Source organism: Hippoglossus stenolepis, chromosome 9 (genome assembly GCF_022539355.2).
Source record: "Hippoglossus stenolepis isolate QCI-W04-F060 chromosome 9, HSTE1.2, whole genome shotgun sequence".
Classification (NCBI taxonomy): domain Eukaryota; kingdom Metazoa; phylum Chordata; class Actinopteri; order Pleuronectiformes; family Pleuronectidae; genus Hippoglossus; species Hippoglossus stenolepis.
Genome location: NC_061491.1, coordinates 7,124,294 through 7,149,549, shown reverse-complemented (window position 1 = coordinate 7,149,549; position 25,256 = coordinate 7,124,294). Strand labels below are relative to the sequence as shown.

At 44.7% G+C, this 25,256-nt stretch overlaps 1 protein-coding gene across 1 annotated transcript in view; it reads left to right on the top strand.

Annotated features, from left to right (window-relative positions):
- Window positions 1–25,256, top strand: part of fbrsl1 (fibrosin-like 1) — a 286,900-nt gene that overhangs the window by 124,171 nt on the left and 137,473 nt on the right. Inside the window, 2 exon segments of the mRNA XM_035165724.2 lie at window positions 3,091–3,192; window positions 7,655–7,690. Coding sequence (XP_035021615.2) covers window positions 3,091–3,192; window positions 7,655–7,690 — 138 coding nt within the window.

Sequence of the window (25,256 nt, the reverse complement as noted above, 5' to 3'; positions counted from 1 at the left end):
GACAGGAAATTAGTCCCTGCCTTAATCACAGGCAGTCAGGGTTGTCAATCTTTTGTCAGAGTTGGTGAATTCCAGCCTAGATCAATTGTTCTCCTGTCCCGTTGAACAGCGGCTCGGGAAACGGTCCGCGCACGCTGCATCATTAACCGTAGGTGCCTAATTAGACGCTGTGCTCTGATCAATAGCCAAGTTGATTGCTGACTGGGTAATGTAGTTTCAGGCCCCAGAGGAGACGGAAACACTTTGCACGCCTTCAGGAATTTGTCAGCAACACTGATGCTGGGTAAACAAAGTAATCAACCGCTGCACTTGACGGCAACGTGACACAGACTGTACCTCAGCGTTCTCTCTCAGCCTCCATGCCCGCCTGCCTTGCCAAGGAGGAATTTTCCCTTTGTGCTCCCTCTTTGAGAGAAGGAAATCAAAAAGGGCACCGTCTATTTTGAGATTCAAGGCGTGATTAGGCTGACAGCTAGTCGAGCGAGAGCGAGGCAGAAGGAGAGGCGGGTAGAGGTGGAAGTCAAACCTGATTAGGCCCACCTGCCAGGTTTCTCTTCCTCCCATCTCCACACCGTGATTGCTTGGCGGTAGCTCCCTCCTCTTCTCCGCCACGCTCGCCCCATCCCACCCTCATTCTGTCACTGTTGACCTCAGCGCACTGCTAATGCCCCTTGGCCAATCAGCATGCTTGCCCTGGCAGTGGCAGGGTAATTAAAAGGGAATTGTGTCTACTTGGCATGAGAGCTGGTGGGCACAAGGGTAGACAAACACTCTCTCTCTGCCGCCTTGCCTCCCTCCCTCTCTCCCAGCCAGGTGGTAGCGTACAGGACCTGTCAGATTAGCTGATGACCCTTTTAATTCTAGCCCAGCCGGGGGCCATAATTGATATTTACCGGGAAAGGTTAATTGTAGCAGTGATCTGCTTAAATTACAGTGGAGATCAGGAGACCGGGGCCAGCCACCGGGGGAGCCGCTACACGCAAACTGCTAGTCAAATGGATTACACCCTGCGGCCATCGCCACTGTACTCCAAGGTGGGGAAGCAGCATGGGACATTGTGATTGGCCAGTGCTGCACCAGCGCAGACTCTTCCTTGCTGAGCTCGCCAACCTCCCATCTGGCTGGGAATTTGGATGCACGCCAACTGTGGGTTTTGATGGCCTGCAATAAAACAAGTCATCCATGTTGGCATTAGGGTTGCCGTGATGTGGGTGGCTGAACACACATACTGACATTTCTACATTTAAGCTGCTAAAAGGTGGCAGTTTGTTCCACTGTTTGATCTTTTAATTAATTAGATTTATTAAGTTGTCATGGGCAGAAAACAGAAATTAAATCGAAATGAAAGTACGGTCTTTCATTCTATAAAATGTTGCTAAAGGTGGGAAAATGTGGGACTATGTTAAGCATTGTTTGCAGTTTACAATTTCGTTGTTGGGCTTATGTAGTTTGTTAACGCTTGAGCCAAATTGTAAGGAAGTGTAGTGGATAGGGGTGTCGTACCGTATAAAGCAATGGATCTAAACTTCTTAGTTGTAATTAATGTTGCATTTCGATTGCACATCAAAGTGGCAGCTAATCGTGGATTATGATTACAGCTAGATTTCTTAGATATACAATATGCCTTCTCACATATTCTACCACCATTGACAATACCTCTATCATTACAATAGTCATTGCTGCTCCCTTCATCTCTGTCAGACTTTTCTTTTGCATAAATACTTTAACACCTCCTTATCTTAGACACTGTTGTTTCTAAAGAATGTTTTAAATATTGTTATATCCTTGACATGCTCTGCTACATGCACTTCTCTCCGTACTGGGAGAGGGATCCTTCACTTGCTACTCCCTCCCTATGTTTTTTGTTTCTGTTAGGAAACTCTTGTTGTATATTTATATATATATATATATATATATATATTAATATCCACATGAAAAATCTCTAAAGCAAAATTTATTTGCCGTATAATTGTGAAGTTTTGTATATGTATGTAAAATACAGCTATTTAGTCAAATTGCAATTAATTTATTCGTAAGATGTTCTTTGTGTTTGGTATCTGTTGATGGATTGGACAATATATTTGTGAACAAGGCAGAACAAATTAACACATTTGTAAATCTTGTTTTCATTCATAGATCCTCTAACACACATTTGTCACCATTACTTGGACTAATTTCTCTCCATGTAGTTAACAGCTGGTTTTACTGAACTGACGCTTAGCACTCCTGTTGCCGGCTGCTGTGACTAAAGCACCAGCCTGCCGAGGTTTTGGAGTTGCAGGTGTTTTTGCTACAGCCAGTTCTGCTTTGCATTTACCCAAAGCACAAACTGACATTGAGCTGTGAGGCACCACGTCGACTTTGTGTTTCCCTCGAGTTAAGAATAGAAGGACCACAGCCCATGGAACGTCAGTTGAAGCCATTTCTAGTTTTGCTTTATTGTTATGCGTAGCTGCTCGAGCTTGTGGAGTCAGTTATAGATGCTGGTGAGTGACGGGAAACAAGATGGAGCTTTAATTCGTGCCCCTTGGTTGCTACATCACAGGTTTTGTTTTTGCAGTGTGATTTATTGTCGTTACTGAATCTTTAAATTGAAAGTTCTGGTCCTCAGTATGAAACTCTTGTTATTATGTCAATAAACTTGTTTATATATCAGAGGTCATTCAAAGATTAATGCACAGTCCAAGTTCTCAATTGGTGGATTGAACAACATTCAATGAATCAGTAACTGATAGTGTACAATTATTCAATTATAGATAATTACCTAATACTATGCTCATGAATGCCACATACTGGAAAAACTTTAGTTTTTTTGTAATGAAGCTAAGACATATTTTGGAACTTTGGAGTAGATTTATACAGTAGCACCTAAACAGTAATGTAAAATCCATATCATTTGCATTAAACTGACTCTTCCTCCATGTCATTTTAAAAAGTATAAGTGATTTACAGTTATATCATACTGATGATACTGTTAGTACCATCATTTATGTCTAAAGAGGAAACAATGACTCACCTCCAGTTTGCCTAAATTGCTTTGTTCTGAGAAGTTCACGTTTTGAAGATCCTCTTTTTTTGTGTCCCCTGTAGATCAAACCTTTGGTGCTACGTCCGGTCAAAGTCAGTGAGGATGAGACGATGCAGGAGCTCACCCGACCGCAGAGGAGCAACTCCAAGGAGCAGCTCAGCGAGGTGAGCCCCTGGACAAGACCTCTCCCCTTTTCACAGACCTCCTACAGAGACGGGCTCTCTACGAGGAAGGGGACCCCTGAAGTGGGTAACAGAAAGCGGGTGGACGACAGCAACATTGAGCTGAGATCAGAGGGCAGTTAGTGCAGCAGCTCCTGCTGTTTCCAACTCTCACCTCATAAATCCCCCAGTGCATTGCAAGAAAGAAAAAACCTGGTTGGCTGGCAGCACATAGACAGGAAATGAGCATCACCTTGTTGGCCTGGCATTATTTAAAGCAATGCGTGGTTAAATGTAGACATGACCTAACGCGGATCAGCCAGGTGTGGGCTGACCTTTACGACCCCAGAGTGGAACGAGTTAAGAAACGGTTCCAATTATCGCCACGCTGGCAACCATATGCTCGCCCATTTACAGGATGAGTAGGTGGCAAAGGAAAATGGAGGCCAGGCGTTGGTTCAGCATAAGGGATGAAATAATGCAATTTAGATACAGAGGAAGTAATGAGAATTTATGCAAAAATCCCAAGTGGCTCATTTTAACTGAATGTAGAAATATGCTTCCTAACTAATGCCTGTCAAGCAGGCTTCCCAAACCTTACTAAATTCAATCAGACTATTCATTTAGCTGACGAAAGCAGGTGGAGGGAGAGAGAGAGAGAGAGAGAGAAGAGGAGGGGAAATATACAGCTATTCTCCATCAGGGGTGAAATGATAGAAAGAAAAAGATTTTAATGAACTTATTAAAAACATTGTTTTCAGCTATTCAGCTTCCCAATTGAAAATCCAGTCTGATAGGGAGAAAGAAAAAAAAGTCACCCGGCCTAATTTTTTTTCCAACTTTATCCTCTTTCTTTCCCCCCAAGTCTCGCTGCTCTGTTTCATCCGTGCACCACCCCTCCACCCCACCCCCCTGTCCCCCCTCTCTCTTGAATTTGTGTAAAAGGCTGTCTTTTAATGAAAAAGTCAGGAGGAAGAGGCGGGCTTGTCAGATAAAAGACCGACGCCGGTTGACAGCTCTGACAGGGATATACGACAAGCACGGAGAAGGAGGGAGGGCACGGATGACGGGGGGGTGGTGGAGTGAGGATAGAAGTGGTGGAGGTGGTTGTTCTTGCAGTGATGGGGGGGGGAATGAAAATTGCAGGCTGTAATCGCTGACAGTGTTAGATGTGGCATGTCTCTCTAATCTGCTGCCAAAAAAATGGTGCACAGACGCTGATCGTTGTAGCCACGCCATCCGTATCTATCCATCTCTCTCCATCTGCCCGTCTTTACCTTTTTTCTCTATCAGTCTGTGTGTCTGTCCTTCCCTCTGCCGGCTGCTGTCGTCCACCTGGACGAGGCCAGTACGCGAGACACCTGGCAAGATTCCTCACCAGCACCGTGTCATTGTCTCCCCTTATGTTGTCTTTTTTTTCCTGCTCCATGAAATCTCCGCCACCGCACTGAGAGCACTGCTAATTTTCGAAAAATACACTCCACCACATCAAAGTGGCTCCCCAGCTTTAAGAGCTCTTAACTAATGATGCCGCATCGGCAACGAGTAAAATGGATTTCTCTTGTCTTACCGCCAAAGGAAATAGAGACAAATGCGACATGCGGACGCGCCCGCCTGTAAAAACAGTCATGCATCAATTTGGAAGCAGGGGGTAAAAAAAATTGCAGGGGATGCTGTTTGTTCATTGCCATGGTTGGGTCTTTATCTGTTTATTTTGACTAGGTAATTGTGCCTGCGGTGCAGCGGGGCCCCGGCACTAAGCCACACAGGGATTAGGGAAATGCGAGGTGGTGGAGGGGGTGGGTTCCAATGCATCTGTGTCCTGCGGAGGAGAGGGAGGCAGTTGTGGTGCCGTCATGGTCTCTAACACCCTCTTGTATCCACCCACACCCACCCACATACACCCAAACCCACCCACCTACCTGACCTTCCTGCCGCAGAGGCTATACACGCTCACAGCCCTTTCCTCATAATACTCTATAGCTCCGATTGGCCTGGCTCTTGGCCTTCGTGCAACGACAAAAACCAATAGTCTGAGTTGAGAGAAGATGGACCAAACCCTCCCTTCTTGTCGCCATGTTTTTCTTTTTTCTTTCGTTTTTTTTTGTAAGTAAGGAGAGTGGAGGAGGGGGCATGGAAATGGGGAGAGGATTAGGGGGCGGATTTAGCAACATTTCTCTTCTCTGGGGCTGTTTAGTTAACCCTTAAATGCCGCCAGCATCCGCCCCATCCCTCTCACCACCAACTACCAGAACCTTTCACCACATGCACGCAGGTGCACACACAAACACAAACACACACACACACACACACACACACACACACACACACACACACACACACACACACACACACACACACACACACACACACACACACACACACACACACACACTTGTCCTCCTCTCTCCCCCACACTGCCTCTCTGGGGCGGGTTCTTAAATCCTTTTGAAGTCCTAAGCGCTGCAGAAATCCATTGAGAGCCATGTATAATGGCTTTTAAGAGAGAGTGTTTAGCTGTATGCCGACCCTATGGCTTATGAACCGCTGGCGTTTTAATGGATCCCCCCTTTCCCTCCCCTCTTTCCCTCCCTTCACCGGCACTAAATCCAATGGATTGTCCCTCATTATCATTTAAATAAGCCTCTCTTTCTGCTCAGAATGCTCCAAGTTGAATGAACTCTACATAGTAAGGCTAATTCCAAATGGCCTTGGCCTCCCACCACCTATGCACATATGCGCTGCACACACACAAACACATGTATAAGCGCACACATTTAAGTGCAGTCACAACATGAACACAGACAACAGAGCACATTCTCACTGGAACACACTTTTGGCCTTTTTCTATCCACGGATTTTGCCTTCTGTTCAGTTCCTCCCCTCCGCTGCTCTGGTCTCCTCTCTGGTTGCGTATAGGCAAGGGAGGAGAGGGTTTGAGCAGAGTGGGAATAGCCTTTTGATTCCCGCAGAGCCTGCTTTCCGGTTCGCGGCAGGGCTCCTCCCTAATCGTCACCGCGGGAACCGTCCTGCGAATCAGAGGGGCACACAGGCGTTGATGAGGGCTGAGGCCTACAGCAGGTGTGGGACAATGGATGAGGGGGCACTGGGAGGGTGCGAAACAAGGGAGGTGGTCGCGGTGAAGGTGTGGGGGAGGTCGTTTGGATTGAAGGTGGACCTACGGATGAAATTGGTCTCGCAGAAAAGTCCCCTCCAGAGACCAAGGGGGGAGAGATTGCCAATCTAGAGCGAGGAATAAAAGAAGTGAAAAGTGGAAGTGGAGGGAGGGATTCGGAGATTGGTATTCGTGCTAGGCTCTGACGGACGGAGCCAGAGCAACAAACCCTGGCCTTTTCTGTCGCCTTCCTGCTCTCTGAGAAAACAGGAGGGGTTTGAAGGACCAAAACACATCCCTGAATACTTGAAGAGATTATTATACAGAACTGCTATAACATAATGATTGTGATCACACAAAGTAATGACTATATTGATAATCAGCATTTAATTAAGTCTGCATAGACAAAGTACAATTTTTACAGTTTGGATTGTCTTTTATAATAAATGTATAAAGATGAACATAACATGACCTCATCTCTGAGAATATAAAGCAGTTTGGTTATCATGTCTGTCTTTTATATGCCTTATATTTGCATATTATATATGCATATGCTGAAATATGCTCAGTTATGGAGCCTCTTGATGCTACATTTATTCAGTCTTGTGTTTGTTTTGAGCACAAAGTAAATACTTGAAAAATTATACGATGGAATAAGAGAAACCGTCACATTCCGCTGGCAGGGTACCTGAGCTGTCACTCACACTCAAAACAACAATTTCTTTATCAAGGTGCGTTTTATCATTTCATCTACTGACGAAAGTGATGGAGTCAGCCCCGCGTGCCTACCCATTTTACACAGCACTCTGGAAGACACAGAGGAGAGTGAAGTCAAACAAATAAAAGCTGACACTTAATCTTGACCTGCACTGCAACACCTGATCTACAGCCTGTAATAAAAGCATCAGAAGTAATTATTTTGGCTGCAAGAAGTCAACAGGCAAAGATTAGAACACGTGTCATTAAACATCCAGTCGTTTTATAAGGTATCCTGTGATAGGTGTCTCAGAATTTTTCATTTTCATTTTTCATTTTACACATGCACAGTTCACGCTGTTCGTAAAATTCATTGTGCAATATTACACTACTATAATTTTACCAAATAATGAAGGTTTTTTCTGCAGTGAATTGGTATGATTGATTGCTTTTATAGCGGGTGTGGTTCATCTACCCTCGGTGGAAGGAGCCAGAATGTATGGGAGTGATGTGTGGTGGGCGGGAGTTACATGGCAGGGCGGCTAAAAGGTTAACGTGAATATTGATATTAAAGCGGCACAGCTTCATCATGTCTGTGTCAGCGAGTGAAACGCTCCTTAAAGGTCATCCCTGTTCTCCTCTCTCTCCCTACAGAGTTCCACTCACTCGCTGTCAGGCCGCGGCTACTCGGTAAGTGACATTTTCATGCTTCATAGCTTTACGGCAGAATTACAATCTCCAACGACCCGCTTTATGGCCCCAGCGCTCGACATTTTAATTATGTTAAATAGAGTAATGGAGAAATCATGATATTAGGAACATTAATTCTGGCTGACTGACTGATTAAATTGCGGGAAGGTGTCCTGTGCTACCTTGGCGAAAAGAGCCTCGTTTTATTGGCATCGATCAGCGCCGTTCGACGGCGCTGCAATTTGCCTGTCAGAGTTTTATGTCTTCCTCCAGTGACTGTCAGTGGAGGATCCATTTGCTCACATATCAGACAATATGCCTAAAAGCCTTTTAAAGGCCCCCACATCTATGCAATAAATACAATTTCTCACCACCAGAGAAACGCGTGTACATTTACACCCTCAGGAAGATTCATTGCAGTTAAACGTGTCTTATGATTTGCTGGAACTGGCTGTGCTTTAATAGGAGTCAGTGTGATGGTCTTTATCATGGAACATGTAGTGTTGTTCAAGGTAAATGTGCCCGAGAGGAATATTTAGAGATGCCTTGGAAAACGTGAGCCAAATCCCTTCAAACGTACACCAGCTCACAAATTGTCAGTGCAGGACTATTTTTATCCCGTGAAAGCATCTGTTGCCTTGCCCCAGTGCGTTTTCCAACCGTAAATTTGTGCTCTTCCCCTCCCATTGTTTCAACGACGTGTCTAGTCTCTGGGTAATAGAGACAGCGGTCGTCCTTTATGTCCTTTGCTTAAAAGGGAACTCATAAGAGGAACATTCTTTAAAGTGTGCTACTTTTAGCTGATGAGTGGCATATGGCAGTTCTTATTGCAGCTTGGAAGCAATCATCCCGACAAACAAAACAACTATAAATGGTTTGTCATCGTTAATCTGCCTCAAAGGACTGCAGTTAAAGCGCTGAACAAAGCTTAACTTCAAAAGGCATTGATCTCTGCGCGATCTTTTTTTTTTTGTCTTAATAGAACATGTCACATTCCTATTCCCCAGCGGCCGCATACTCACAGATGGATGAAAACAAACAAGACCTTCCAAAAAAGCTTGTGGAGCCCTTTGGCTCGAGCTGTCAGTTTGAGTCGGCAGGGAACAAGGCCTTCTCTTTATATGAAAAGAGGAAGGAGGGAGACGGAGAGAGAGAGGGCAGAAGTGGAGATGGAGGGGGGGGGCTTGTTGGTGGTGGTGGCGTGGGGGCAGGGGCATTGTGCAAGCGAGGTAAAGTCCAGTAACAAGGGCAGGAAGTTTCACGTTGTTTTGCTCCCTCTCCGGCTTTCCAACGGTGCTATCTGCAGCGTTTGTAGCCTCTGGGCACCTCCTGGGCGCTGAGCTTTGACTCTCAATCTGCTCTGCTGCCAGGCCCGCTTGATTTCTGGGGTCTCCTTATCTGTAAGTGCTTCAGGCTTTACAGTATGATGGTTTTGAAGCGGGGTGTGGGGGTGCAGGGTTGGGAGGCTCCAGGGAAATGCCAGGCAGAGGCTGAGCGGGCATTGGGCGGGGGGGAGGAAAGGGCTAGGGGCTGGAGATAGTGTTAAAGCAGTAACTGGCTGATCAGTGTATGTGGGTGGAGGGCTGGTTGTAACGTGGGAAGGGGGTGTAGGAGGGTCAATGAGGCAGGCACAACGGCCCAGTCGGCGCCACCGGCCACCAACAGCACAGACAGGACTATGAATGTGCTGGTGGCCCCTGGGGCTGATCCCCTCCCCACTTATAATCAAAAAAAAAAAAATCCCGAGGCTGAATAGAGGCTGGTTATCTGTCACAAGGCACTAAGAGGTAAAAAAAAGACAATCTCTCCTGACAGTTAGTTTTCTTCTTCTATGGGAGATGACGCCTCTTCGTGGTTATGCTTCCATATGTCCCCCCTCTTACTGTATGCTGCCTGCCAGGCTTGAATGGCCTCATTTGAATGGTTTACACAAGAACATAGAGAAGTTTCTTGGCTTTAGTGCCAGACTCGTGAAAAAGGGAAATTGGAGCCCTCAGAGTATATTGGACACTGCAGATCCCCTCATAGTGTGTTAAAGTGCTTGGCTGTAGTATACACAACACATTGTGTCCTGGTTTAATTTCTGATTTGTAACTAGTTGATTACAAAAGCGGTTTAAGTAATGTGTGTTTCAGCAACGTTTATTAAATGAAACTGCTCTTAATTCTTTTTTCTGAATAATACTTGTTACTTCACTTCTTGTTAAGGTGAACACAGACAAAGGAACTAAAACTATTCACATTCCCAACTTAAGGCACACGCAGTGATATAAAAGTAATAATAATGTGTTTTATTTATGGGCACATTCCAAGACACACAGTTATAACAACAATCAAAAGCAGCAAAATGTCAGGACATCAATAAAACATAATTCGATGATAGGCTAAACAATAGTTAAAACAAGACCTTATACAGGGCAGGGTCACACAGCAAAAGATAACATAAAAAGGTGGGATTTGATGGTCTGTATTACAATATATATATAAAACCCCTGGTGAAATATTGACCAGTTCCACAATAAATATAAACAAACTGCACCACACCAGAAGTTGTAAGCAATGATGTGCTGATATCAAAAATCTAAAGAAAATTAAAAAAAATCAAAATAAAGAAAAGCACATTTATAAAAGATAAGGTAAAAAATGTGTGTGTACATATCTTACCTTAATATCCCTCCTCTTCACAAAAAATGTTTTTACATTGTAAGCTAACGATTAACTATCCCTAAGTAATATATACTTTCAAAGCATGGTGTGTTGATTCAGTTGATGACATTGCAAGATGTGAAATCACTTCCAGCCACCCGCCCTCCACCCAACCCTTCATCCCCCATTCAGGGGCGAGAGCTAATCTCTGGACCGTTGAGTCCAGCAGCGATACGTAGCGGCTGCACTGAGACTCGCTATCTCGCCTTCTGTGGTAGACTGGGTATGGAATTGTTTATCAGGCAGACGCTCTCCTGTCTGCTTTGTGCAGGCTTCATTATAGCCTCAGCTATGTTTGGGAGACGATATCTTTGCCTTGTTTCCTGCGCTGCTACCTGCTTGTTGTTCCAGCGGAGATGGGCCCAGGCTCTGGCGATTTATCATCCTCTCAGGGGCTCCTTGATAAAGAACCCAGCATCCCCCTCTGCGCCTGGGAGATACGGGCTGCAAGAGATGCGGAAAATGTCAACAAAAAAAAATCTCACCGCAACTCTGCCCGTTCCGTCACGGCCCCTTGGCTGCATGTACTGTATAGAGGAGGAGACGTTCTAGCTGAGCCGAAAAAGACAACACACCTCCCTCTCCTTCCAGATGAAGTGATTGAGCCTCTGTCACCCCACTCCTCATCTTTTAACCACCCAAGGCCGACCTACGGCTGATGTTTTCACGCACGGTAAAAACACAGAGCTTTGTCTGTGACAGTATAATCAGACTGGTCTGTTTTGGGAGGGTTTATGTCGTTGATGTCAGGGAGTAAAACCTTCGCGAGAGTGTTTGGGTTGAGCGAGAGTGCTCTGAGCTCTGCGACACACCCGTTTTGCATTTCCCCTGCTCGGGCTGTCAAAATCACTTTTAACGCTAAATGACTCCACATTCTACACAGAGCAGTCTCAGAGTCATTTGTGCATTCTTAAACAGCCTTGTTTTAATTGATTTGGCATTCACGGCCTCCACATTGTGGCAAATAGACTTCCCTGTCTGAGTGATGAGGCTTTTTACAAGATCTTTATCGAATACAAGGATTATGTCACTTAATTACAATAGAAGCCATTAAAAGCTTCACGCTTTATTTAACAAAACGACACAGATTCACTGGATTAAATGCTAAACACAGCAATTGAAAGAAATGGAGTGTAAATTATATCCTATACTTTCACAGAAAACCCTGGTTTGTTCCTCTACAGTAAATGAAATCTCGTAACTGCGTCTTTCTGAGCGTCTCTCTCTCTCTCTCTCTCTCTCTCTCTCTCTCTCTCTCTCTCTGCCTCTCTCTCTCTCTCTGTTTATCTGGCTCTGGTTACTTTCGGGTGTGCAGGTGTCTCCGTACCACTAGCTCGGCACATGGTGAAAATTAGTGAAGGAAACCACCAGCCCAGTTGGAGTGGGCTGGGGGCCTGACATTGTCCTGGCCTTTGGGTGGGGCTCTGCCTGTCAGGGGCCTCTCTATGGGGGCTGTCCGCCTTGAAAAACCTATTTGTTTATCCCCGTGTGCGGTCCGGCCTCAGATCCAGGCCCTGCTGCTCTCTGCACACCAGGGACCTGGGCTGTTGCCGCTAGCAACAGATAAAAATTGCTGTTAACCACAGCAGGGCCCACAACACATCAATCAACGGGTCTGCAGATAAAGGCTGCAGGCTTCAGGGGCCCCGGCTGAATGGCATGGTTGAAAATCCTTTTCCAGTGGCTGAGCACACACAGCTCTGATGGTGGAGGCCTGCTATCATTCAGAGTCGAGGAGGCAAACTTCATTTTCAGCAATGCAGCTCAGGTTCTGTTCTAATGGAGATGCATTAGAACGGCACCAACACAAAGGGGACTCTGGGAGAAGTCATTTGAATAAAAAGGCGACACTGTGAATTAGTGTTGACCGGGCCTCAAAAAACCAGCCCCAGCATAGTTCAGTTGTTCTAAATGAACTCTTAATTGCTTTTGCCACTTGGCTTTGCTCTTAAGGCTGCTTAAAAGCTGGGACGTTCAGCTTCGCCGCATTGCACATACCCCGTTTATTAGGACTGAATTGAGATCAACGATTGGAAATAGCTAGAAGCCATGCCCCAAAGGCCCAAATTGGCATTAGTAGAAAAATATTTTTTCAGCAGAGGTGACTTAAATGGTTCATTCTCACCTTTTTTCAATCTAGTTCCACCACCCTCAAAGCAAATGTATGGTGATGACTTTGGGGCCTGGTAATGAAAAAGAACAATACTGATCTTTTCTTATATTAAATCCAGTTAATGTATTCCCAGATGGAGCTCTATGCTATCACCCACGCTGGAGTAAGTCCAAATGAAACACAGGCTCTCCTGGGTAAAAGCATTAGTTTTATCCCCCTAAGCCCTGCCTTGATTATCATCACTCTTAGTTTGTCCTGGATGCACTGTCCCCTAACTCACATTTGCCCCACTTTAAACAAATAGCCCTATAATGTTACAATCAAACAATGCTCTGAGGATTTGTTTACTGCAGGCTTTCTCCCCATTAAGTTTCACGGACACTGTAGACAAATAAAGTGGTAATTCCACTTTATCATATGTTACATATACCACAATCAAGCAGCAATTACATGCTCCTTCCATTTGTAAGGGCTCCCAGTGCCGACGTGGATGTTTTAATGAGGGCTGTAATGAACGCTCAGGGTGTTTGGCAAGTCTCCGAGATGTTGCTGGGGCTTTTATGGCTCCCCATTATAACGTACAATTTGCATCAGCAAATTACAATGCTCCATATCATTATCCTGCACCAAGGCCCGATCATAAATTAGAGCTCCAATTACAAACATCTATGTGGGAACAGGGAATGAACACGATGGCACCCACCAGAAGCAGGCAGGAGGGAGAGAAAGCCTCCTGTGGATTGTGGGACGAGACATCGATAAAGGTGTGATATTCTCATAAACCGTCCTTATGGGGAATTCATGCATCCAAAAGAAAGAGACCCTTTTCAGGGAGAAGAGAACGTCTGCTATATCTGTTTTGGCAGTTCCGTATGTCATATTTCACGGCGCGCTGCACATTGAACTTTTTGGTATTTTAATCTCCTTCCTTCTGCTAAGCACAACACCCACTGATTTCGATAGCTGACTGTTTCACACTTCTCTTTCTCATTGTGAGCTTGTCCATTCAGCTGTGCAGAGGAAGGGCCTCGTCCATTGTGTCTCAATTCAGACCAAGCAATGTCGCTGTCTCTTCCAATCTCCCTCTGTTTGACTCTCTCTCCCTCTCTTATTCAACTTGATTATACACTGGAGGGAACATGATAAATCATAGAGATTTATCATGCTGCAGCTTATTAATTCACTGCCACAAGTGTAATATTAGTCTGTGTCATTTAAAGAAGCAGCCGTTGTAGAGTTGCCAATGTCACCGAAAAGAATGCAGAGGAAGCCATTTTAGTTTTTGGCAGAACCTAATGAAAAACAGTATATTTTTGCGAGACTTGTCATTTCCCAACACGAGCGTTGCTTCTTCATAACACCCATCTCTTTCTCCGACTGGTTTGATGATCCAGTGTTGCCACAATGGTTGTGGGGTAAACAAACAGCAGTGTTCCTGTGATGGCTGTGTTACCTGTTATCTGCGACCTGTGGCCAAATCTGGCATGGAGAGTTAGAATAAAAGGCGCACGACAGCATATTGCTGCAGGCGCCAAGCAGAAACCACCTCTACCGATGAGACAAAAGGCCTGCGGGTCTCCCGCAAACCCACAAGAGCTCCCCGACACCGCGCAAACAAAGCCTGAAATTAAGAGGAGCCAGAGGCAGGCCCATTTCTGCAGCAGAGATAAAGTGTTCCTTTTTCATGGCCTCGCTGAGTTTCCCATACGGGATTGTAATGGGGAAGAGAAACGAAGCAGCGCTTTGGAATATTCAGTCACAGATTTTGAGAAAGCCGGTTTTTCAAAAATGTTTTCCTCTCCTTTCCAGCTCTTTTAACATTCACATTCCCCCCACCACCCATTCTGGGTTTAATTTTAAAGGTACTAAAACCTCCTTTTGTAGCCTTTAGAGGGTGTCAGATGATGTTTAATTCATATTTTGTTTTGCATGTTAACCTTGTGTATCTGCAGGATCAAACGCATCCATCTTTGCTTTTTGGCTGCAATGCCAGAGCACGGAGGATGACTGTGAGCTCTTTGAGTTTGAGAGGTCATAAGATGAAGAGACTTTATTTTATATTCACAAACACCCTCTAGCAGTTATTCCTGCTAGCTGTAATGTTTCTATGAATCTGTTCGGGTTAAAGCCCCCACCCACCTCTCCAACTCTACCCGCACGAGTACCTTTTCCGAAACCTGTAAAAGAAAGTTATACTAAGTAGGTCATGTTCTGCCACTCGTCTTCTAATCACTCAATGAAAAGAACACGATTTCCCTCCATCGCAGCCCCTGAGCCTTGCTCCTGGGATTTCAGTGAGCAACGCACACTCATTTGATTTTCTGGCATATGTTTTCTCCTTTTCCTTTCTCTCTCTACACCCCTCTTTTTACTTTCCTTACCTTGAATCTGACAGTACATAAGCAACACCTACCCTGCCTCCAACTGCACCACACACACACACGCACCACACACCCTCCTCTCCCCCCATCTTTCTATCTCACCGCTGTCTCTCCGTCTCTCTCGGTGGAGAAGGTGTCTGACAGTAACAGCAGGTAAGGTATAAGATTACAGGAGAAGCAGGGGCAATTATACCTCCAGCTGATGCTGGTGTGTTTATGAGGAGAGTAACTGTTAATGACAGTGTTGCGGTTTCTCCAGAGGCCGGAGCACAGCTTTGGGAAACCTGCTGTTTTTGTCAGCCTTGCTTCCTTTTCAGTGTTTTTTTTTTTTTTTCTGTCCGCCTATCAGATTTTAGTTTTTTTCTTTCTCTCCCACGCCTCGGCGACACTGAGAGCCTTCACTTTGAGCTGCCGTGCGTCTGCGTTGTTCTGCCGATGCTGTGATATTTCCTTTTGGGCAAACAGAGGCGCTAAGCAGGTAGAGATTTCCTGTTATGTGCTCAGCTAGCAGGTGCTGACTGGATTGCAAGTAACGATGGCTTCTGCAGGTCACAGCAGCTTGGCTTGTTAAAGCACATTGGTAAACATGTATACACAAACACACATACTCACATACTGATACGCATACACAGGCTGGTATTTGCAACTGCGGGTCTCATGCCAGGGTTCCGGCTGCCTTGCCACTTCCCCTCTACGTGCTTTCACACACAGCAGACAGATCGCAGCGATTTGAGAGGAGTTTGTGTTTAGATAAAGGAGCTTAATCATAATTGCATGGGGTTTCCAGTGTCGAGCAGTTGCGCTCTCCCAGTTGCTGTCCCTCTTGGTAGGTCCTGGCTGGCAGCAGGAGCAGTCCTGAGAGATACAGTGGAAATACAGTATATCATCAAATATGTCAGTGTAAGTGAAGGTAAAACTGAAATAATAACATTAGTTTGTATATTAAATACATTTAAGTTAAAATGCAACATTGTCTTGTATATTCGCATCTCTTTGTTAACCCAGTGTAGCTGTAAATGTGTTGTGCAGCCCAACCCCACACTTGTTTGTTTACCATGTTTGACCATATGTAAATCCTAATGCACTTCTCTCTGTGGCAGATGGTGCTAACACACTATTTGTCTTTCGTAGCCTCTGAGGCTGTACCTGCTGGGGTTGAGTCTACCTGTTTGACTGTATCCATTTGGCATATGTTTGACCAACCTTGTGCCCGTACCCTATTTGTTAAGATGTCATTTACACTCTCTTCAGCACTGCAGAAACCTTACAGAAGCTGTGGATCGACGTGTTAATTAATGATACGTATATTTAAAATATATTCAGTGTCACATCCACACGCGGCTGTTTCATGTGATTCTCTCTTTTATGTCCCTTATTGCTGCTGAGTTGTTTAACAATACAAAACCTCCCTTGGACCATCTACAGGGTTAGGGTTGGAGTTTAATTCTGGATATCTGTGCCCTCTCCCTGACGAGATCTTTGTTTTATGGCGGTCTTCAAAATGAATGCTGTTTCACTAATTTAAAGTCACTTTGCATAGAAGAGTCAGCTAAATGCCAGGAAATGTAAATGAATGCCAGACTCACCCTCCAGTCTTCTTCCCACAACCATCCACACTCCAGACCCGGTCCGCTGTGCCCTCAGCGTGCGCTTGGCCTTGGCCCCGATCACATCGGGGCACATGGGAGATTAACTGGGCTGGCTTACTCACTCAGCAGGCTCCCCGACTCCCCTCCACTCATCCTGGCCCAATCTGCCAGCTAGCCTCCTGCTTTGCCGAGCCATGGCAGCAGGGCACCACAAACCCGGCCCGCCTTCATTACGCCTGCCAGATGGGCTGAGAATTAGATTCGAACTCCCACCATGGAGGGAGGGTGTGTAGAGAGATTGAGGAGAGAGGTGGCAGAGGAAGAGGGAGGAGGGAAGAAAGTTGCGGGGGGAAGAAAGTAATGGTTTTTGTTTTCATTTATGTTGCAAGTTATTACATTTTAATGTAATACCCCTGGGACCTGGCAGCATTAAATGCCTGTTCTTGAATAATCGACACTAACTGCAAGCAAATGCTAGGGAGAAATGAAATTAGCGAGCACAGCAATTTGGCACAGTGATTATCGGCTCCTTGGAGGCACTTCCTGATGATTTAAGAATGCTAACATTTAAGCAAGTCAGATCTCATTACTCTTCAAGGTTAAATCGAGCTGTGTCAGAGGGGAGGCAGATGCTTGATTGGAAATAGTGCTTCCTTGTCTCTCTTCATCTCTCTTTGTTCATGCCGATGTTTCTCACTTTTGCGGCGGCTCACTGCAGGCGGTAAAGGCTCAGGGCTGAAATCTGTCAGACCCTGATGACACCTTTTGCCAGCTCTTAATTAGATCAGCAATCCTCGGTTTCAAAGGTATAATTTGTCCTCCGCCAAGGATCATCACTCGCGCTATGAGCACTGCCATGCTAACTGCCTCCGTCTCGTTCTCAATCTCAGTGCACCACACATTCTCTTCCACACAGATGTATGGCTGGGCCCGTGGATGACTAAAGGAAAATAGGGACCTCTATGAATCCACACCAAGGGGAAAGTGTTTATTACTTTTCAGAGTGCACTGCAAATGTTCTTTTATAGTGGATTTTTCTCTGTTATTCTCACTCCTTCTATGGAGGCAGAAACGATTTTCAAAGTAATTTCAGCCCTGGCATCTTCTGGACCGGTGTTTACCTCAGCCAGCCGTACACATCTGTTCTCCATACAAACTTGATCCAATTAGGTGACGCCAGACAATGGCTTACTCCTCCATAAGCCCAGCACAGCGCCAGGGGTCCCGCACAATACGGAAGTGTTTTTTTCTCCCATTACACGGCGTCAGATCCTTTTAAAGGTGTTTACCCGTCGTCAACGTGTCAGCCCCCGTTTCCAAAAGGGGGCTCAGCTGGGGAAGTGATAGGCGACGAGGATAATGATGCTAGTGGGAGCAGCGTGGCGGATGCAGATGCACTTTACCGTGCTGCGTGCGAATGAATCCCTCCCTCCGCTGCACTGCACCCCACGAAGTTGAGGGACAGATGGGTTGGACTTTTATCTCCGCTCTCTAAATGCAGGAGGAATCAAAACATTTTTCGCTGCGGTGATGAGATTTATTTAAAGCAAGGCAGGAGCAACAAAGCTACTTTGGGGAATATGTCTATTAGTTTTTCCAAGCTGTTGTTTTCTCATGCAGAGGGGGGGAAATCATTGCAAGTCAAATGTAATCATCCCGCCGTTGGGTTATACTCCGTCTCGAATAATAATAATATTAGGTTGGTCCCTTGCATAGCCTACATCAGGTTTGTAATTTGAATTTCTGAGACACAAGTAAGGAGGCTGATGTTAATCACAGCCAATCACTGGTGTTATCATTGTTTTTATTTTTTTGTCTTTGTTTATAACAGCTTTATCTTTTGGCTCATCTTGAAATTTGGCAGCCTGAATTCATTATCTGCAGTGTTTCATGTAGTCAACAAAGATGGTGTCTGTAATGTGGGAATCTGCCGCCTCCTACTAACATGCTGTGTACACCGTACCACATCTGATGTCTCTACATGTCAATTTGTCTTTGTTGTGGCCAAAAGGATTTCTGGATTGTAGCGGGGTTACCCCAGGAATGAGGAAAAAGCCTGCAAATTGTAACCAGGCATTTCCACATGAAACATTCATGCTTAAGTATGATTAGCAGAGATTAAGGTGGGTTTGTTTTGCCTCTTAGAAGGCCCCCGTGACAATTTGGAAATGGATTGAGAGCAGCTTTTGCAGGCGCAGCCTCCTTAATCTCGTGCCAGGAGTTCTCACCCACCTTTGCTGAATTATTTACGTTAAAGTTCTCAAGTCAGCTTTGGAGCCAAGGCCCAGAGATACTCTGTGTTCAAACTGCCTAAATGTCAGAGCGTTAGTAGCATGGAAGATCTTATGTTAAATTATTTCCAAGACTTTTAATGGGAGACATTTTGGAAGGGAGAGGTTTTTCAGTGCCACCTGAGGATCTATGCTGTTGATATTAGCCATCCCCCCGAAAAACTGTGTGGCAGTTCATTGAGAGTGTGCCTACTGTAACGGAGGCAGTATCTTGTACGTTTGCTATTTCCAAGTGTGACGGAATAGACAGAGATCAGATAGCGGTCCATTCTCCCATCCAGTGATGTGAATCCATCTCCCCATCCAAGCCATTCTACTATCATGTATCCCATTTCCATACCGTCTCCCTATCATGTATATGAGATGGAGCCCTCCCATGTGCTGGATGATGCGATCCCCAGATAGATTCATTCATACATAATGATAAAAGATGGGTTTGGACAGGGCTACTTATTTGACAATCATTGAAGTGCCACAGTGATGGATGACAAGGGGGACCTCCACCCCTCTCCCCTCCCACTCCGTAACCACAGCTCCCTCTTCTGATCCCACCTTATTTATTTTTCCCAGCCCAAGCTCAAGGTCTCCACTCACTTTAAAAGAGAAATATCAAATTGAATTAAAATTGCCCGCTCACCCAAAACAGAGACCCATGCGCCTTAAAATTCACACATCTGTTCCCACAATTCATTGCAAAGTCAAACTCCCTCTCTCTCTCTCTCTCTCTTTCTCTCTCTCTCTCTCTCTGGGTGCATGGTAATGTGAATTATTCATGCCAGCGGGGCCGCGGCGTGCTTCATCATGTTAAAGTGCCCATGACATTACTGATGGAGCCACTGACGCCCTCGCACTGCTAGCTATGCTAATGTATTTGGAAGGAGGAAAGGAAAGAGGTGGCAACACCTCTGGGGATCAGGAGGACATGAACAGATCACCTTTCAGAAATTAGTACTTGAAAGTCTGGCCAAGTCCCAGTTGAAAAATTCCTCTCTTACCTCCAAAATGAATCCTAAGGATGAAGGGTTGGAAACAAAAATAATGTTACTGCTCCAGGGCTTTGAATCAATCAGTTGATCGTCACAATCAAAGTTGTCAGGATACGTGTCACCTCTGTGGTTTAAGGGTTAAGACACCGGCCATGAACTGCAATGTTACTTGTTCGAGTTCTTTGCATCCACGTCATCTCTCTGCAGTCCTGATCTAATACAGGCATACAATTCCCAGAAGACAATTCAGTTTATGAACAATTAAAGACTTTTCAAAACTAGAATGTCACTCAGTAATGCGCATAATTCTACCAAGTCCCAATAGTCCCGTCATGAAAGATTTTTAGTATGTAGTATTCAATAAATATCATTCCCCTGAATTTTTTCAACTAGATCCATGAATGGTTCCCTGGGAAATTGGTGAATTTAAAAACAATATAGAAAACATTACTATGTTATACAAAAAAAAACTCCTGGGTCCAGCCCTTTGTCCAGATCCGTGCCAAAATATAAAGGGTTCTTTCTATATAGTAGAATTCCACTTCAATCTGATGACCACATGTTCGGTCATAAAAATGCTTATTCCAAAGATTTGTTTAAATTTTTTACAAGATTAAATAAATATTAAGCTGTTTCTATCACCCAACACTACTAGTCTGCACAATTCATTAGGATGCTGAGAATGTTTTCCAACATTTCGAAGATTGTTTTAAAAAATATATATTCTTAACAAACTAAGTTGAGCAAGTGAATAAGTTTCACTCGTACCCGCCCCACGCAGTTTTCCAGCTCATGCTGAGACTGAAGGTTTTTGATCACAACCTCGCTTCTCAGCTGGATTACCTTTCTGCTCACTGAGAGAGTGCGTCTCAGTAGCGCCCAGGGGATTACTTTGTGTTGCGGTGCATCCATGCTGCAAGCTCTAATGACGTACTGTATTTATCAGAACCCTGAAATTCAATAAGCCAGCTCAATTGTAGGTTCAAAGAATTAACTCTGATGGCAATATTGAATGTAGAGCATCAGTTCAGCTTGTGAAAGAATATACTTCCACTGAATGGTGCCATAGTGCGCACAATGTGGGCCCACAGGGAGAGGCCATCATTCAGCTCCATTTTAGTCCTTCAGGTGTTTGTATTCATGTATAAGAATGGTCTGATTGATAGGGATTTCTAAAACAGCAGACTATTGCATCTGGTATCTCTTCTCCAAATCTGCAGATTCAGGCAAATGGAGGTCTCTCCTCAGATGTTTTTTACTCAATGTTGTAAATTGATCTTGCAATGAGCCAGTGCAGTGTGACAGAGGTGATACACAAAGAAAACAAGTACAGAAAAGGGAGGAAGCCGAGAGAAGAGGTTGAACAGGATATGAAAGTATTTCAACTGTCGGTTTGTTTAAAGCGGCCTCCGATATGCCCTTTGTGAAGCTTTTCTCGCCTTTTCAGAAACCGCCCGCGTGTCTGTAAAGGTTCTGGGCGGCGATGAGCACAACCGATACTGTGGTTCCCACACGCTTCGCCTTCTGAAATTTCACAACCGATAGCGGTTACTGTCGGAGGGGCCCTGATACAATCTCACCTGATTAGAAAAAAGAAAGTGAGAGAGGCAGTGAGAAAGCGTTGAGGCAAGGCGAGGAAAAACTAGAGGAGATAGCGGGCCTCGTCGGGTCTCTGAGGTTGTGTCTAGGTTTCAGTTCACATATCTCTGGCTCGCCCCGAATGCACCACGCTCTCAACAAATGAGTGGGTTGTGTCAGGAATGACGGATTACAAACCACACTGGCTTTGCTTTATCATCTGATTGCAAATTTTAGGCACAGATTGTTCAAGTATCATAACAACTTTTTTCCTTTCTGATTCATTCAGTGCAAACAAGGTCAGTTTGCATTCTCACATGTGAGAATGCAGCAGCAGATTATGCAAAGGATTCACTGCGAGTCTGTTGATGACGTATCTAACACAGCAGATGCAAAACTGGAAAATAAACAAATAATACCACACATACAGAAGACACGTGATGCACTGTAAAAAGAACATGTGAAATCCGCAGCAGAATTTATCCAGGATGTCCTGTCTTCTGTCTGCTGCGCCACTTCTCACCTGGATGCCCCAGAGATTTCTATGTTGTTGAGAACATGACTGACCAGAGAATCTCCTGCTGCATTCTTTATATGTGAAAGGCAAACTCCGAAGAACTTCCTGACCAATTTGTGAGGACATTTTTTCCGAATTTCATATCTGAAAACAGGTTAAATCTTATCTCAGCGTAACCCTTTAAGCTTAATTAAAGCATACACTCTTACATACATAAACACAGCATGTGCCACCTTGACACTAGTCTCCTACAGTCACTGGCACACGGGCCTACTTCGGTCAGCCATGTGAGAACAGGGGGTACTCCAGGGGCTGAAAGATGATCCTGATCCCACGTAGGCAAGAGGGCTTGCCCCTAAAATGTCCAAGTTGCCTGGCTCCTGGGAGCTACTCTGCTGATGTTATCAACCGCTCTTGTTGCTGAGAGGAGGAAGAGGGAAGGAAGGTGGTAGATGGCATCTTTCTGTTTGTTCCTTTTCTGACTTCGCCTGGCATGTCTGCTCGTTTATTTATTTTTCCTGTTCGTCTTTGATTGAATGTGCTCCGAACGTCATCGCTGTCATTCACGAGGAGGTGAGATGACGGAGTGTCTGAGTTATTAACAAACAAACAAGCTGATCCGACTTGCCTAACAACATATGTGGGATGTGAAACGCGGCAACCCGGATTCTTTGAGTGAACATTTTTCCCAAATACAGCGCTCGGTTTGGAGAAATATTTGCATTTCACAATCGCTATAATTGGAAGATATTTTTTTGTTTAAACCTCTCAAATTTCACCAAAGTGACACATGTCACGAAGGGTATGCCCTACTCCCCCTTCCTCCTCCTATTAGTGGAGCTTGTTAGGGGAGCTGCCATAGGCCCTCGTTGCTGTGACGGCTCAGTCACAATCTATTACACTGACTGGGTGCCTGTGCATCTCTAACTGGCACCAAATATTGGTTTTGCTGATAAATTCTGGAAAAAAAACACCACATTAATAATGAGAAAAATAAACAGGCGGCTTGTCGACAGGACGTGGGTGGCTGTCCCGTGGGAAAGGAATCTTGAGGGGATATAGAAATGGTTACAGCATCACACAACAGGGGTTCCACCACCTCCCCCTCACAATCGTTCCTATACTCCCAGTGCCTCGCAGCTATCAAGGCACTTGTGTCGCTGTAGTAAGACAGCAAAGTTTTCATTTACTATCTACACAGCTCCCTCTCCGAAAGCAAGCCTTCAGGGTAATGTTAGGTCTTTTCATAAGTTACAAAGATGTAATTAGACAAATTAGCTCAGCAGACACTCAGGGTTGCCTTTTTAATGGCTGCGTGTTGCCTAGGTTGGTAATTAGCAGGCAGCCGCTGCTCCAAAATCACACATTGCACCCGAGGCCTTGCATCCGTAACCTGACAACCAGTAACAGTGCAGTAATGAAGGCTTATGTATCCCACAGGCTTGGTTTGTCTTACTTGCCAGCCAGGTTTGATGTTCGAACCCACGCTGAGCCACTGTGCAAATCTCTTGTTTATGCCCATGTATCATTTTCTTCCAGGTTGAGCGCGTACCGTCCTTTCAGCACAGTCATGTATTCAAATCACACGGATGTGTTTTTGCCTCCGAGGCGCAGACTTTCATTCCAGCCAATCACCTTTATGGTTCAATTCATCAGGGCCCTGGACTACGTGTCCAGGTCTCTTGCTGTGAGTAGCACCCGGTTAGCCGATGAGCCATTTCCACACACCCGCTCCTCTCCCACTCTTAATGACTTGCCGATGGTGATTTTCACCAAGCGCCTCTTTTTTATTGGCTCGGAATAAATTCCCCTTCTCTCTGACACCAGACATTCTCTTTAAATTGGATTGAGGGGGCTGAATGCCAAATCGGAAATGACCGAGCAAAATGCAGATTAACTTGTGAGAGAATATATTTGTCTATTTACTGTATGTGTCCATATTACATTTGTGACAGTGTTTTTCTCAAATATGAATTGGCTGCAAGCTTTTCACTGTTACAATAAGTCTTGATGTGCAGCAAGAAATTGATTTTCTCCATTTTCCATTTATTTGAGTACAACATTGAGCACTAAGCCATGTCTTTACACCTGTATATTTCATAACATTTTTCATTATCTGGAAAGACATCACATTCAGCAGCTATCATTAGGTGTATTGAATACATCATGACACTTCTTAGAGCAGAATCTACCACATGTAATTCTGTGTAAAATGGTATTTAAAATATGTTTTTATTATTATAATAATTTTATATTTAACATGTCAAACGGATAAACTGGACGTATTGAAGCTAAAGAAAATATAAAAAACACAATTAGCTGCTGCATGTAGGGAACTGCCATTTGACCTAACCTCTCGCAGGCTCTGCAGCTATCACATAGTGTCGCTCTGTCCTAGTTATGGGGGCAAGTCGGCACAATGTTCTGCCTTCCCCAACGTGGGGAAGGAGATGATTGGGAACAACATGCTGCAAGTGGATAGCAGCACACATCCACAGGAGCTTTGTGGACCAGGGAGATAAGGCTGGAGCCCACAGCGTGACAGGGGGGGAGCGGGACGACTGGGGAATGGAGGACAAGACACCGCAGCCTTAAGGCCAAAAGACTCAGCAGAGAGTAATGAGGGCCAGCTCTCACCGAGGATACTGCCAAACCCGCCGGAGAGAGCAGGGAAAGGGGAGCAGGAGAGGTGGAATAACAACCTTGGAGGGCAAATTAGCCGCCTCGCCTTAGTGGCTGACATAGTAGAATGTGGAAACAAAAGGCACAAATGACAAGGAAGAAATTCGAAGGTGGCTTTGATTTTGGGCGCAGGAATCCGTTGGGACAGGCGTAATTACACACCAGACGGGAATGCTTGAACTTTTGGTCATGAAATTAGTATATGTTGTACGCTATTATGTACTTGCGTCAAAATGATTACATGGCATCTTGGCTTTCTTATAATGTGGCGTACCACATTATGTAAAACGTAACATCAACAACTTCACTGAACAATGAAAATACAGATGTCAAAACAGAAAAAGCCATAAATTGTCCAGTGTGTTTCCAAACTGTCTTTAAGTCTTAAGTCAAATACTGTTCAGAGCTTCTTACAAATTTGGCTCAAAGATATATCTTCCCCTCCGGGTGACATTTAATCACTCTTCATCTCGCACCATCATCACGTCAAATATTTAATTTACCCAATACATCTTAAGTGTCTTAAGTCTTAAGTGAACTAAGTTTAAATTAGTAATTGTTCGCATGCTAGAGCAGTAAATTAAGATGAAGGACATGCATAATATTATACATTAAACATTTAGCACAAACCTCTTTGTCTACATATAGTTTCACAGAGGTGTCTCTGCAGACATTTTTCCAAATTGAAACCATACTGTTATACTTCTTTTCCTCCTTGGGTGGG